General features: G+C 31.6%; 2 protein-coding genes across 2 annotated transcripts in view; one reads left to right on the top strand and one right to left on the bottom strand.

Moving 5' to 3' along the window:
• The window catches only part of LOC148305467 (macrophage mannose receptor 1-like), a 24,028-nt gene extending 8,216 nt beyond the window's left edge, over positions 1-15,812 (bottom strand). Inside the window, exons 1-9 of the mRNA XM_088266649.1 lie at positions 15,724-15,812; positions 14,109-14,369; positions 12,516-12,710; positions 11,603-11,857; positions 9,049-9,243; positions 8,248-8,508; positions 7,497-7,688; positions 6,910-7,158; positions 5,172-5,372 (exon numbers count right to left, since the gene is read on the bottom strand). Coding sequence (XP_088122775.1) covers positions 5,172-5,372; positions 6,910-7,158; positions 7,497-7,688; positions 8,248-8,508; positions 9,049-9,243; positions 11,603-11,857; positions 12,516-12,710; positions 14,109-14,369; positions 15,724-15,775 — 1,861 coding nt within the window. The 5' untranslated portion in view covers positions 15,776-15,812. The remainder of the gene's footprint in view (positions 1-5,171; positions 5,373-6,909; positions 7,159-7,496; positions 7,689-8,247; positions 8,509-9,048; positions 9,244-11,602; positions 11,858-12,515; positions 12,711-14,108; positions 14,370-15,723) is intronic.
• Positions 1-15,855, top strand: part of LOC148305466 (C-type mannose receptor 2-like) — a 34,096-nt gene that overhangs the window by 8,942 nt on the left and 9,299 nt on the right. The window lies entirely within an intron of this gene.

Genomic DNA, 15,855 nt, shown 5'->3' with positions numbered 1-15,855 from the left:
TGTTTAAAAGTTCCCTTTTTAACATGAATAAAATATTTGGCAATTTTAGAATTGGCAAAGAACTTACTCAATTCAAACGATGATGTATTTTCAAAAAATCATGGAAGCAAATGATGAGCTGAATATTTGCTATATAAAATATAAAAATAAAGTAGTTTTATGACATTTCTTGTTGTAATAAGAATTTCGTCGCAAAGGAACGTTAGAAAAGTTACACAAATACTGATTCCATATGAAACAATGTAATTTTTTGGTTTTTGTTTTTCTCAGTATGAGTAATCTTTTATTTAGCTTACGAAAAATACACTGTTTTTTAGGAAACACTAGGGGTGGTTTTAAAAATATGTGGACGCAGTGTAAATAATTTAAATAAATTATAAATAAAAAAATAAAAATTATTTTTGGTAGAAAAATTTATTACATCAATTTTTTTGGAAGTATTAATTTCTAGACAATATAAATCGACAACTGATTCAAAATAACCAAATTCGTTAGATTTAGCGTTTGTTATAGACCCAGAAGCAATTCGCATTTAATTTAAAATCTAAGAGAGGCCAATATTGTAGGCTTTCGGGAGGCATGCGGAATACATGGCCTAGCCAACTGAATCGCCTTTTCTTGACGACAGTTGTGACAAAAATGTGCTGCGTCCTACGCCTTATCTCTTCATTCCTAACAAATTCAAACCTTCGGACGCTTTAAATTAAAAACTACGCACGAAAAAAAATTACGTATTATATGTAATAACTATATATTTCACCTTGTCAAAAAGGTGATATTCTCAACAACAAAAAAGTGGTCTAACACCAAACTAAATTCGACGTTTCGATGTGTCGCTTTGGTCCTGATTTTTGTTGAGGAGATGATTATAATAAACGCACTTACCCGCTAAAGGTAAAAATATTCCATATAAAAACAAACACAGAATAAGAAACATTATGAAAAACGCTTAATGACGTAGTCCTCGTACAATAACCGTGCAAACACTAACTCTCAACTCAATATGCCTCCAACTACCGACACAAAATATCGCATAACGTGGATACGAGTATTGTCAAACCGGTTTGCGGTAAATAAATGCCACGATGAGTTTGATCTTGCTAATAAGATATCGTTTACTGATGCAGTGGGATATTTTGTTAGCAAGTTTCGATAAAATCCACTGGTTGTGCATACTGCATGCTATGGTATATGGATACCATACCATACCTTGTACTTACTTTTGAAGCCGTATATCACCCAGCTTGCGGAATATATAGCCCTCTCTCAAACTCCTTCATAAACCATTTTTATTTTGTTTTCATCAGGTAAAGATAACATACGTGTACGTGTAATATTTTGTTTATTTATAATATATATATATATATATATATATATATATATATATATATATATATATATATATATATATATATATATATATATATATATATATATATATATATATATATATATATATATATATATATATATATATATATATATATATATATATATATATATATATATATATATATATATATATATATATATATATATACAGCTAGTTATCCAACATGTTTTTTTTTAAAGTGTTTTATAATTATACTATAGTAATATGTATATTTTAGTAACGAGTAAAGTAGTGAGTATAGAGTATATGTACATACATACATATAATACATACACTCTGTAATACCAAAACAGTGTTTCAAAGATATATGTAAATTTTATTGGGTTTTCGTCGATGACTTTTCACCTCGCTAATGTTCCAAGTTGTTATCTAATATAAACATTATTATAAACTATTTATATGTCAAGAAACGGAAAAACCTAATAGTGTAGTTGACGTAATATCACTGAAGCCTACGTTTTGTGGAATTTCCGAATGGCATTCATCAACTCATATTTATCATAATTAAATGCAGTTAAATAACGCAACCTTGTTATTTCAACTTCGTCTTTAAACTATCATCTTCTATCATTTATCGCAATTTTAAAAGTAGATAGAGCATGCATGGCAGGTTTAGGATATATACGCATTTGCAGGATTTGACTTTTGACTTATACAACACCTTGTTATTAATTTCATTAATTGATTCGGCAGTCACTTTGTGGTAAAATCTATCCATTTTTAATTAATGTTTTACTTAGTAAATACCACTATTTCTTAAAATCTACTGTGACACGTGTTTCGATGCATTCCGCATCATTTTCAAACACCGCACCAAAATGATGCGGAATGCATCGAAACACGTGTCACAGTAGATTTTAAGAAATAGTGGTATTTACTAAGTAAAACATTAATTAAAAACCTTGTTATTACTTATAGTAATTGGTAATAATAATACTAGACTAATACCATATCGTATTATTACATATGTTAGGTAAGTCAGCGTTTTTTTCAATCTTGAAATTACTCTTACACACAAATCGGTCAAGTGTCCAGCGATTTTGACTTGGTTAGAAAACATATGGCTCTCATGGTTTTTTTCATCTTCGGATAATGTCGGTAAAACTCATATGCAGTAAACACGGCGGCAAAATCGTTGATTAAAAAAATCACAACTAGCATCCAACAGTTTCACATAAAATATTCTGATTTTATTCCTTTTAAGACCTTTACGCCGGGTCAGACAAGAAACCTTTCAAGGATTTTTAGGAGCCATTGAAAGGTACGCGAAATTATCTTGGTGAAAATATACATTTTCCACGCTGGATTGCTTTGTGTCGTACATCTTGTAAACAATACATGCGTTGCAGATTTAAAAACTAAATTAATAAAAGGTGTCGGGTTGTGGTCCCGTGGTTAGTGTCGCGGACTCTTTAGTTAGAGTTTCTCGATTCGAACCCACTCTGCCACAGTTTGATATCTATTTATTTCGAAATTTCGAAATTTTAAGCAATTGTAAATGATTTTTATAAACAATAAAAAAAATTATAAACACCGATATTTCTCTTTTTAAAAAAAGAGACAATAGCTGATTTGCCTCACTGACGGTATAGAAGGCCAGCAAACATTTTGTTCAACTGATATTAAGGCTAAGACCTCGAACGTTCAAATTCAGGACGCGACCGGCCGCGTTAGGGGCTAGACGTTTTTCCGCGCACAATGGTTTGTAGAAAATATATTTTAAAATATGTTTATCATTTTATCCGACTCCTTACCTATCAATAATTCTTTTCTTTTCAAAACCATTTATTTCGTATTTTTTATTATTTCATATTTATTTCGGTGAAAAACTTTTTTTTCGAAATAAAAACGGTGTTTTTAGCCAAAAATACAATTACGTCAAACGTTACCTGGATTCGAAAGAAACGTTAAGGTATGGTTTATCGTATATTGGGCCTCAAACACGCTAAACATACGACATCTTAATTAAAATGAACAAGTCCTATGAGTGTTAGAAATATCGTGGATTCTGTCTGACTGACAAATATGTAGAATCACTCACAGCCGATCAAAGCGAAAATATAAATGTAGCAGAACTGCTCTTACCAATTCTGTTTTATTATGTAAGTTTTGATACAATCATACGTCAGAAAACGTTTCGTATGTATTATATTCCTAGTACTTTTTATAGCGTCATGGATACTTATAGTATAGAGATGGGACATCAAAAAAGATGAAAGCGTTTTATGCTATAGGAGGTTATTGACGACCGCCTTGGACAGAATGTCAGATGACTGATGACTTCTTAGGATGTAAGGAAAATTTAGGAATGTGCTTCTTTGTTTCATTTTAAAGAATTAAAATTAGTTTTTATTTTATTTTTCGTAACTTTTAGTGTGTTACGAAAGGTGATACATACAAAAAAAAAAGGTAAATTAAAATGGAAACGACTAAAATACTTACAATTACCGTTTGTTAAAAGTTACCTGCAAATTTATAATTCAATGTAGTTCACTTTAACTGTCCCACAGTGCTTTTAACTTTGCACGCCCATCTTAATGTTACCAAGTATCGTCAGACATTCAAGGTCTTAATTTTATCCTGGAGCTGGAAGAAACCTTCATCGGCGGAGGAGTGAAGATTTTTTTTAATTACCTAACGTACAAGTGACTCTGAAATCTAGCTACGGCTTATGCAACACCGCTTATCATGACCCTACTCAGGCTTCAACTTTTTAAGTTTCATAGCCTATGGCTACTCGTGAGTGGATTTACTCTTTTAAAGTTACTATAATTTCATGTTATTCATGAGTGAAAATTCTAGGCAAAAACACTCGCTGAAGGAGGAGTGAGGAGCCAATTTTCTTAATAATATTTTATCCTAATTGGCCCAATGGGGTCAACAAAGCTAGATTAAGGATTGGCTTCTTGCTGGATGCGATGTCTGACCGCCTTCCAGAATCTCAATGTCTGTGTGTATCTTCGAACTTCTTTTCGGGTCTGAAACGCTCTTTGTTGTAATGACCGAAATCCAAGAACTAAACCATTTTTTGAAAAGTTTAAACCATTCTCTGAAGATTTTTCTGACAGCAAGTTCTACATAAGTCCCCTCAAGAAATCTATGCGCTTAACCAGCAGTTTTCTTCCAGTAAAAATCGAAAGCAAAATTTCCTGCTGTTTATGACCCGAAAATTTCAAAATTTTCATATCTATGACTTTTTTTAAATTATTTGTTCGGCAGTCACCCAGTGAAAGGATGTTTCTGCCAGTGTCAAGTATTTTTTTTTTCAAACAAAAAATTATGGAAAATAATAATAACAATCAATACAAAAGTTCTTAGTTTAAATGCGTTTAGCTTTATCATTTTACAAACTTGTTGAAGGTGCAATCGAAAGACTATTCGTGCGTTTGACGACATAAACATATAAGAGTATTAAACAATGCATTGCCAACTTCAAGTACGTGCACATACAAAAGCTAGTGCCATATATTAGCAAACGGCGGCTTAGAGGAAGAAGGTATAAAGATGAAGAAAGGTTTTGAGAAATTCAAACATTCAATTGAAATGATTTTATTTTAATAATTTCATAAATTTGTATATACAGTTTTAGAAAAAGCAATGAATTATTAATAACACATTTAAGGTGAATTGATCTCTCGACCATAAATTGGTAAGGTGTATAAAATCCCGGATTCCAGCCCCTAAATAGAATAACTGAAACTAATTCCATAAACCTTTACTCAAATTTTCAAATTAACATATGATTAACTCAACATTTCTCTTTAAAGCATCAATCAACTGGCGTCACTATATCTTATGTCTATGTTAAAAGTAGTATTACTATTCAGAGGTTTTTCGCAGATGAAAATGTGTTTCTGTGAACACGGGATTTTATTTAATTTTCCTAATTTATTCATTGTTCCACAATGTCCTGAGCCATGATTGTCATCTGATTGTCCAGAAACCCATTCGTTGTAGCCTGTATCTTCAAGACGTGTTCCTAAAAACAAAATTACAATTAAGAATTTTAGGAATAGTACTTAAACAAATGCTCTGCAGGGATTTTGTAATCAAAGTTTTATCAATGTTGTACGATTACGCTTACATATGTATATGTTACATGTGTAAACTTCACGGTTAATGATTCATGGTTACATGTACAAATGTACATTTGCATGAAACAGAAGATTTTTTTTGCTAAATGTGTTACTTTTTAAACAAGTTTATTATTATGTTTTTAAAAAAGTTTGGTTATAAAATAGTTTGTTCAATTACCAAACGTGAATTGATTTATTTGAAAAAAATTTAGTTATAAAATAGTTTGTTCAATACCAAATGTGAATTTATTTATTTAAAAAAAAGTTTAGTAATAAAATAGTTTATTCAATTATCAAATGTGGTTTGTGTTTGTTTATTTTCTCATATACAATTACAAATTACGAATTCTAATAACGTGCCTGCCCTCACTGAGTTTTTCCATATTGAAGACACATTTTTCAAATTTTATTTAATAAATATAATATAAGAAAAAAAATGTAATCAATCAGCTGAATGATGAGATATATTTTAGATCTACCCACTTTCACTATCCACTTATAAATAGCACTCGTAGGGATAAATGTATCAGGTTTTATTCAGCATTCAGAGACGAAATCTTGATTAATTTAATTTGGAAACGTAGTCATTTCATCAAAGTTTTTATTTATACTTTTTTGTTTTGTTGGGTTACATTTAAATCATTTTTATAGTTTTCTTGAAGCGCGTCCTTTAATCACAGCGAAATGGTTTTATTTGAAATGAATTACAAAATAAATTACGTGAATTAAACCAATGTTTTTTTTTAATGTAAAATATTTTATTTTGACGATATCAAATACTTTCATCAACTATCCCATGTTATAACAGTTTATTCAACTTCCATTTTATTTCATTTTTTTTGAAATGTTGCTAAAATAAGTTTATTTTCTGAAATTTACACAAATCTAAGAATCATGTATATTTATAACTACTTTTTACTTTAGTTTCATGAATCTATTATTGGCTTTATTAAAACCAGAACTAGTCGAATTATACCCAGAAATCAAAACCTTTGATCCATTGAGTTTTTTACTGACATTTCTTGGTGAAACTGCATTTTTTATGACTTTAATAGTCATAAAAAATGCAGTTTCACCAAGAAATGATTTTATAAATATTATGTGACATACACTAAGTGACTCTTAAAATTATTTTTTTTCAAGCCAAGTAGCAGAGTTTAGTGGTATATTTATACATTTCGCGGGGTTAGATTTGAATTCATTTATTGATTCGGCTTTGTGGTAAAATCTATCCACTTTTAATTTAAGTTTTACTTGGTAAACACCAGAGTGGTTAACTTAAATGAACTTAAATTAAACTTAAATTAAATAAGGTTAGCTTAAAAAATGAACAATGTTTTTATATTTTAGTTACCTTTAGATTAATATGCCCCCATTTATGTTAGCAGTACAAAAAGCTTTTTGTCTGAAACATGATACGATAGTATAAAGAATACTTACCATCAATAATATTCCTGAAAGATCCTTTAATTATAAGGTCGCTGAAACCTAGATATATCCATTCCAATCGATTATGTGTATTTTGGGGCAGTGCTTTCACAATTTGAACGTATATGTCAGCTTCCTCTGCAGAATCAATGATCCCGAGATATGATTTCTCAGCAGAACACGTTCCGATGGCTTCTTGCCAGGTTGCAGGTATTCTATGTAATTTATAGCAACGGTCAGCTACAGCGTTGTATTTATATTCTGTAAGTAAATATTTGCATTTAAAGCACTTATTGATCGTCAGGAACGTCAAAAGCATCATAAAATTCAGGAAAAACTTTAAAAATAGGACCATGTTATAATCTTCTCGCATTGTTGCAAAAAATTAAGTAGCGAGATTGTCAATTGCTCACTTTAACCAACCTATGAAAGGGCATATGCTCTTTAAGTACCCAGATTTCCATTTTTTTCTTCGTCTTTGTAAAGATGTCAAAATGTTAAAAAAATCTTCACTTTTTTAACATATCATTTTAAGAAAACAATTGAAATATTGAGATGAGATAAGAAAGATACTTAAGAAAGATAGATAAAAGTTTCACCTGAGTCATAAGTTTCACATACTGGGTTGATCGAGTCTTCAATGTATTTTTTACATATAAATCTCCGCAAATCGGTACATTGGACATCATTGTAAAATCCATTGGGATGCATGTCAACACAATCTTCGTCGCCGCTATTTTGATTTGGTTCAGTTTCACGCCAGTTCATAAAAATATCTGCTGCCAAAGTTCCTTAAAAAAATCCACCAAAAAGGATGTTTTTACAAACCATCGTGTGCATATAGTGTAAAATTCTCTTCGATAAAATGTGGTGTTTTCACGCTAACAAACTTTCTCAAAACAATAACAAAATTATTTGAAAATATAGAGATTTCGCCACTAATTTACTCTTTTCCATAGGCCTCATATTCATTAATTAATAAAATTTATTTTTCATTAAAAATACTTCACTGACCGTGAGTATATATTATATAAAACAATACCACAATAGCTAATGTAATTACTTGATTCCAATAATAGTTATACAATCAAACGATATAAAAGAAAATAAATATACATGTAATACATTTAAAAAATGAGAGCTTTTGGGACTAAAAATAAAATAACATCTTTAGACGATAACATATTCTTTAGTCAACCGAAACGTAATAGATTTCGAACATTCTATAGTCTAGCAGATAGCTGATAAAGCAAGAAATGATATATGTGATCAAATGTTTTATGGGAGATCATTAAAAGAAATTTACTATTTGTATTTAATGACATAGAGTGAAATAATACGGAAACTAACCATTCAGCGTCCTGAATTCTCCTTCTTTATACAAGTCGTGCAATCCGAGCCATAACCTTTCGCCAGAATTTTCTTTCACCGCAAGGATCGTGTTTAACTCCTGTCTGGTAAACGGTACAGCCAACTCAGCGCCTTCGCTCTCACACGTAGTAACAGCACCTCCAAAGTTCTTCACATTTTTGTGTTCTTTGAAGAAAGTCTTACTAAACGAATCGTAAAAGTAGTCTAGTCTGAAGAATGGCGTCGGCTCAGAACCAAAAGCTAGCGGCAAAAGATTTCAAATTAAATTTATAATAATTAACCCTTCGCTGCATCGTGTATCTAATTTGTTACATAGCCAAAAGTTAGTGTTAAAACATATATCAATATCTCAAAAGGATAACCATTGCATGTTGTTGCAAATTTGATACAAAAGCATTTATTTATTTTTCCTTGTTAAAAGTTTTTCATTGTTTCATTCATTTTTCCTCTAATGTTTCGAGTAAGACACAAAAGAAATTATTTTTTTTATTTAAAATAAAAGTCACGCAATGAAGGGTTAAAACAGTTTCCGTATATTTAAGTATGTTGTTCAGCATGAAAATAGTACTGGAAGACTTTGGACGAAAATGTAAATTTCAAATATTTTATTTCAATGTGAAAGTGAAAAAAATTGTAACCGGCTTTTGGAATATTGAAATAAACTTGATCTTTTCTCGAGATTTTAATAAATAGTTGTGTCGCCTTTGGGATATTTTCAATAGAACAAAAGATATGTAGATTTAGATGAGATATGAAAGATATTTTGAATAAAAATGTTACCTGTGTCGTAAGTTTCACATACTGGGATCGTTATCAAAGATTCAATATTTTTTTTACATATAAATCTCCGCACATCGGTACATTGGACATCATTGTAAAATCCATTGGGATGCATGTCGACACAATCCTCGTCGCCGCTATTCTGATTTGGTTCAGTTTCGCGCCAGTTCATAAAAATATCTGTTGCCAATGTTCCTGGAAAAAAAATCAAAAGGCAGATTTTTTATAAATCATTCTGTACATTTAGTATTATGTTATAGCTTTTGGTGTAAAACTCTCTAAGATTCGATGTGGAGTTTTCACTCTAACAAGGTTTTCAAAGCAACTATAAAATTATTAGAAAATTAAAGAATTCGCGATAATTTATTATTATCCATAGGCCTCAAATAAAATTTATAAAATTAAAGGGAGAATATTGCATATAAACAGGTTTAAAAAATTAGCGCAATATGGAAATTAAACAATGGCAAGAATGGTGAACGTTATACAAGAGTATGAGAGACAATCAAGTGCCAGGTCTTAAGCCTTGGGATTATAAGATTTCAATCTTCTTTCATATGTCAAAAGAACGATAGATGTTTTATATCAGTTGAGATACCTTTAATATTGACATTTCACCCGTAGTGAATAATTTAGTGTCTGATTTAAAAAATAATATTCATCAATGATCATATCAGCCCGTTGAGGTCCACTGCTGGACATAGGCCTCCCCCTTCCGCCTCCACTCCTCCCGATCCTGCGCCGTCCCCATCCACTGTCTTCCAGCAAACTTCCTGATGTCGTCCACCCATCTCATCGGTGGACGTCCTTGAGGCCTCTGGTTCCTCGGTCTCCACACCAGAACGCGTTTCGTCTATCTGTCGTCGGTCATTTTGGCTATGTGACCGGCCCATTTCCACTTCAGCCAAGCAATTCGCTCTACCACGTCACAGACCTGGCGTCGGATCCAATCGTTCCTTTTTCTGTCTATTAATGTTATTCCAAGCATAATTCGCTCCATGCTCCTCTGTGCAACTTGCAACTTATGGGAGGATTGCTTGGTCAGAGTCATTGCTTCCGCGCCATAGGTTAAGACGGGTAGAATGCATTGGTTAAACACTCGAGTCTTGAGTGAGTTGGGAATGGGGCTTCGGAATGTGGAATTAAGCTTTCCAAAAGCCACCCAAGAGAGATTTATCCTTCTATCCACCTCGCTGGCTGGTTGTCTCTGCCGATGGTGATTTTGTGACCAAGATAAACATAGCTTTCGACTTTTTCTATAGGTAGATTCCCATTGATGTTGACGTTTGTCATCAATTTAGTCTTTGCTACATTCATCCTGAGTCCAATTTAGGCAGATTCTACCTTTAGGTCTTCAATCATCCCAGTCATCTCATCAAGGCTCTCGGATATAAGGACAATATCATCTGCGAATCTTAGGTGGTGAAGCCGCTCCCCATCGATATTCAGACCTTTTTGTTCCAATTTAGACGTTTAAAAACATTTTCTAGAGTGAGTGTATAGAGTTTTGGAGATATCGTGTCCCTTTGTCTTACGCCTCTCTGAACAGCGAACTTATCCGTATTGTCGTGTAATTGGATTACTGACGTAGCGTTGCCATTTATGTTTTTCAGGAGGGTCGCATATGTCTCATCTATTCTACTGTCTTTCAAAGCGTCCAAAATGGCCCACATCTCTACAAAATCGAAAGCCTTCTCATAGTCAACAAAAGTCACCACAAGTAGTCTTTTGCACTCGTTATACCTTTCTATCACCAGTTTAAGGGTCTGCAGATGGTCGCTTGTGCTATATCCCGAGCAAAACCCAGCTTGTTCTCGTGGTTGGTAGAGGTTCAGCTTTGCTGTGATTCTGTTGACTATGATTTTTGAAAAAAACTTGTAAAGATGTGAGAAGAGACTGATAGGCCTATAGTTCTCTAACTTTCTGGCATCGCCTTTCTTAAGAAGAAGAATGATTGTTGCATTACACCAATCTAATGGTGTAAATCATTCCTCTAGGCATTTGTTGAATAGGAGAGCAAATATTTTCCTAAAATGTTGGCCGGTTGATTTGAGCATTTCGGGAATTATGTTATCTTCTCCTGGACTCTTCCCGTTTTTCATTTGCTTAAGTGCTTTATCTATTTCATCCACAATTATGTTAGGCAGATCCTCCGATCCGACATTGCAGATTGGACCTCTTCCCCTATAACTGTAGATGGTAGACTCAGCTGGTATCGGGATTTTTTATTGGTAACCTTGTAAAATTTAAAAACAATATTTAATAGTTCTTCTCTGTTTGTTACAACCTCTCCATTCTCATCCAACAAAATAAAATAAGTAAAGTTGAAATTCTATGATTAAGGGGTGTTCAAAGCCTTTTTCAAATCTAAAAATAATCAATATAGCCTATAATCAAGCAAAATTCAATGCAATGCAAGGGTTCAAGTATTCTACAATCTTCCGGATAGCTGGTAAAGCTAGAAACGATACACGATCTCATGGTTTATGAGGGATCAATAAAGAACATTTAACATTTATATTTGATAACATAGAAGTGAAATAAGGTAACGAACCGTTCAGCGTCCTGAATTCTCCTTCTTTATACATGTCGTGCAATCCGAGCCATAACCTTTCGTTAGAATTTTCTTTCACAGCAAGGAGCGTGTCTAACTCCTGTTTAGTAAACGGCATAACCAATTCAGCGCCTTCCGTCTCACACGTGGTAACGGCATCTCCAAAGTTCTTCACATTTTTGTGTTCTTTGAAGAAAGTCTTACTAGGTGAATTGTAAATGTAGTCTAATCTGAAGTACAGCCTCGGTTCAGAACCTAATAAAGATTTCAGTTTAAATATATTGTTTTTAATTCATGTTTTATTTAGTAAATACCACTTTTTCTTAAAATCTACTGTGACACGTGTTTCGATGCATTCTGATCATTTTCAAACACCGAATTAATTTATAAATATGTCGTAGTCGTACAGGAGAAAGTGACCAACTAACAAAACGTAAAATGTTCAGGAGGGCCATTTAAGTCACTTTTGCTTGGCAAGAAAATAAACATCAATGCAGTTAGTCATTTTTAACAAGTCAATATATTATACTTCAAAGTTTAAAATCCTTTGGGATTTTTTCAGGGCAATATTAAGCTAGTAAGATATAAAATAGTCAATGATCACGTTTTTGTAAAAAATGCACTTGGTCCTGTATGACTACGATATTGTATTGGTTAAACAATGTTTCTGGCTAGTCCATGAAACATATTGTTTTGCGCTAAACTGATACAGGAAGACTTTTGGTTAAATAATCTAATGGCCAAATTATTTATTTTTGTGCTAAAACTTGGATTTAAAAAAATGTATTCGAAAAACATAGTGTAAACAAAATTTATTGAGAATTTTTTTTAACATTTTTGCCGCCGTTGGGTGATATTTAAAAAAAAAGAGTAAAAAAAAAGATAGGAACGATATTATGGATAAAACTGTTACCTGTGTCGTAATTATTACATACTGGGTTGATTATCAAAGATCCAATGCCCTTTTTGCATATAAATCTCCGCAAATCGGTACATTGGACATCATTGTAAAATCCATTGGGATGCATGTCAACACAATCCTCGTCGCCGCTATACTGATTTGGTTCAGTTTCGCGCCAGTTCATAAAAATATCTGTTGCCAAAGTTCCTGGAAAAAAAACAAAAGGTAGATTTTTTAAAACATCATCCTGTACATATTTTGTTGTAAAACTCTCTTAGATTCGATGAGGAGTTTTCACTCTAAAAAGTTTTCTCGAAGCAACTACAAAATTATTCGAAAATGTAGAGTTCGCGATGGTAATTTTCTCTATTCATAGTCTTCAAATATATTTTTAAACCGCTTTCCGCACGCCAATGGTGCAAAGGCCACTGCATCATATAAACGCAGTGTTATCTTGATAGTTCAACACGTGAAGGAAGGGTGATCAGCCCTCCGCTTCAGTCCAGGGTAAAATTTAATAAATATTAGAGTGAAAAAATCACTTCTCGATCCCGGAGTCAGAATCGAGCCCGAAATCTCCAGAACGGTACCCGAGTGTACTGACCATTACACTACGGTGCGGACAAATATTACTAAATTTATTTATTTTATCATTAAAAATTCTCCATTGACCGTAAATATGTGTTATCTCAAATAATACAACAAGACCCAAAGTGATCACTTTATTCCAAATCAATGAGGAAAATAACTCCTGTAATTGGAAATAATCCAGATTTTGTGAACAAGTATTTGGACACACTCATAATGTTGTATTTACAACATTTTGACCAAATATTTTATTTAAATTATCTGGTCAAATTATAAGCTTAAATAATAAAAATGAAAATGGTATTTTCTGGCATTTCTCATGTGTGTCATTATAATCCAGGATTCGGACCTCAAATGCCCAGACTTCCATATTCTTCTTCATCTTATATGTATGTATGTATATATATATATATATATATATATATATATATATATATATATATATATATATATATATATATATATATATATATGTATGTATGTGTTTATGTATATGTATGTACCTATGTATATTTATAAATATTTTAAACTTAAATTTTTAAACTTCTTACCTAGAAGAAAAAATCCTTTAAACACCCTCATTTATTCCTCTCCTTCCCTTTTCCTTCCTGCTAAATCTATTATTTTATAAAATACCCTTTTTGCAAATCTCTGAATGTTTTTTAATAAATTTATAACATAAATGGAGAATTTTTTAATTGGCTTTTTTTTAACGTAACTATTTTTTGTTAATGTAATGTAATGTTTATAATTGTTAATGTAACTATTATTTATTTCTTCATTTTTTATATGTAAGCTGTATAATTCCCGAATAAATATAAAAATAATATTAATAAATAAAAATTAAATAAGTAAAAATAAAATCTTTGATGAGATGTCAAAAAATAATATGTTTCCTTAATCGTCTTCCAGATAGGTAATAAAGCAAGAAATGATATGCGATCGAATGGTTTATGAGTGATCGATGAAGAACGTTTAAAATTTATGTTGGATAAGTAAAATGTCAAGAAAACGAACCGTTCAGAGTCCTGAATTCTCCTTCTTTATACATGTCGTGCAATCCGATCCATAACCTTTCGTTGGAATTTTCTTTAACTGCAAGAAGCGTGTCTAACTCATGTCTGGTAAACGGCACAACCAATTCAGCGCCTTCCATCTCACACGTGGTAACGGCATCTCCAAAGTTCTTCACATTTTTGTGTTCTTTGAAGAAAGTCTTACTAGGTGAATTGTAAACGTAGTCTATTCTAAAGAACGGTGCCGATTCAGAACCTGAAGCTAATGAGAAAGGATTACTGATTAAAACATTTTTTTACACATAAATGGTACAAGAAGACTGGCATGAAGTTAGTGTCAAATACTTAATTTTTAAACTTTATAAAATAAAACAACTTTGTTTTTCAACAACTCGTGGGTTACGAGTCGTCGTGAAGGGTGGACGTATCGCTGCGCGCTAACTTCGGCGGCAATTGCGATGTATTCTTTCTCTTTTTTAGATATTTACCAGAGCTTACATTACAAAATTGATGGATTTCAACTTCAACGATGCTCAATAAAAACAAAATTTAGGAGTATATACATTTTCCCGTTTTTAAATCACATTTTTATATGGTGTACGGAGCGCGCGGAAGTTTTTGGCATCGTAAGGGAAGGGAAACAAAGGAAGTTAGAACATGTTAAACCCTGATGATGACAAGGTTCTTGTCGAAACCGGTTGGAGAAAAAGTGTACCAATAAAAAAGTTGTTAAAAACAAAGTTGTTTTATTTTATAAAGTTTATAAATTGTGCCAAAAAATATGTGTTTATAAAATGTGTGAAAAAGCTTTCAAATAAGAGATTATAAGTGGTTTTTATTAAACTTAAGTAAAAATTCCTGAGACAAACTAAAAAAATATAGGAGATGAAGCGTCAATTGTTGACGCTTAAAATGTTTTTTTTAAATAGTTTTAAATGTTGAGTTGGTAGCTTTAATTAAAAAAGAATATATTTTTTTAAGTGAGACTAAACTCCATTTAATGGATAGGATTTTAGTCGAACATGAATTTTTCTTATGTAATTTATATTTAAAATTTATAAATATTATGAAGTTTATCTTAAAATCACTCGTAAACTCGAGTGGAGGCTTTTAAATAAAATCATTAAGTATTTCAATTCCCGGTACATATCGCTCACTCCTTTCAACAACGTCATTTATCAAAAAACTTAATTTTTCAGGAGACCGTTTTTAATGTTTAAAATTATAAGAAAATGCATTGAAAATAAATATCAAGCCTCTTATTGAACTTTTTACTGTGCAACAAATCTTTTTAGGTAAAACCTGAAGGGTTTTCTGCATTTGAAAAATATTTAGTATATGAAAAAAATTATTAAACAATACCTTTTCTTCAAAATTCAAAAACAACACTTTCTGCCATGTAGCGGGTAAATATTATATTAAGTTAAAAATATACCGCTTTTGCTGGGATATAGTATATTTTCTGGGCATTCCGAAAACATGCACAACTGAAAATTGACGATTTTTGATATTTGACGTTGTTGAAAGGAGTGAGCGATATGAAAGAAAGTCAAATATAAAACAAAATAACTTATCTCAGCGTGATATAAATAAATGTTTAAAAGTAAGTAACTTACCATTATTTGTAACAACCACAAAACAAATTACAAAAAATATTATAAAATACATTTTGCTGTCTTGTTATTCCCACTAACCAAACGCCACTACGTAATTTTTTCAACATTATCGATATATATACCCGTAAAAAT

Source organism: Brachycentrus maculatus, unplaced genomic scaffold (assembly GCF_059751285.1).
Source record: "Brachycentrus maculatus isolate JH-2025_06_01 unplaced genomic scaffold, ASM5975128v1 h1tg000274l, whole genome shotgun sequence".
NCBI lineage: Eukaryota > Metazoa > Arthropoda > Insecta > Trichoptera > Brachycentridae > Brachycentrus > Brachycentrus maculatus.
This window is presented reverse-complemented; position numbering and strand designations above follow the sequence as displayed.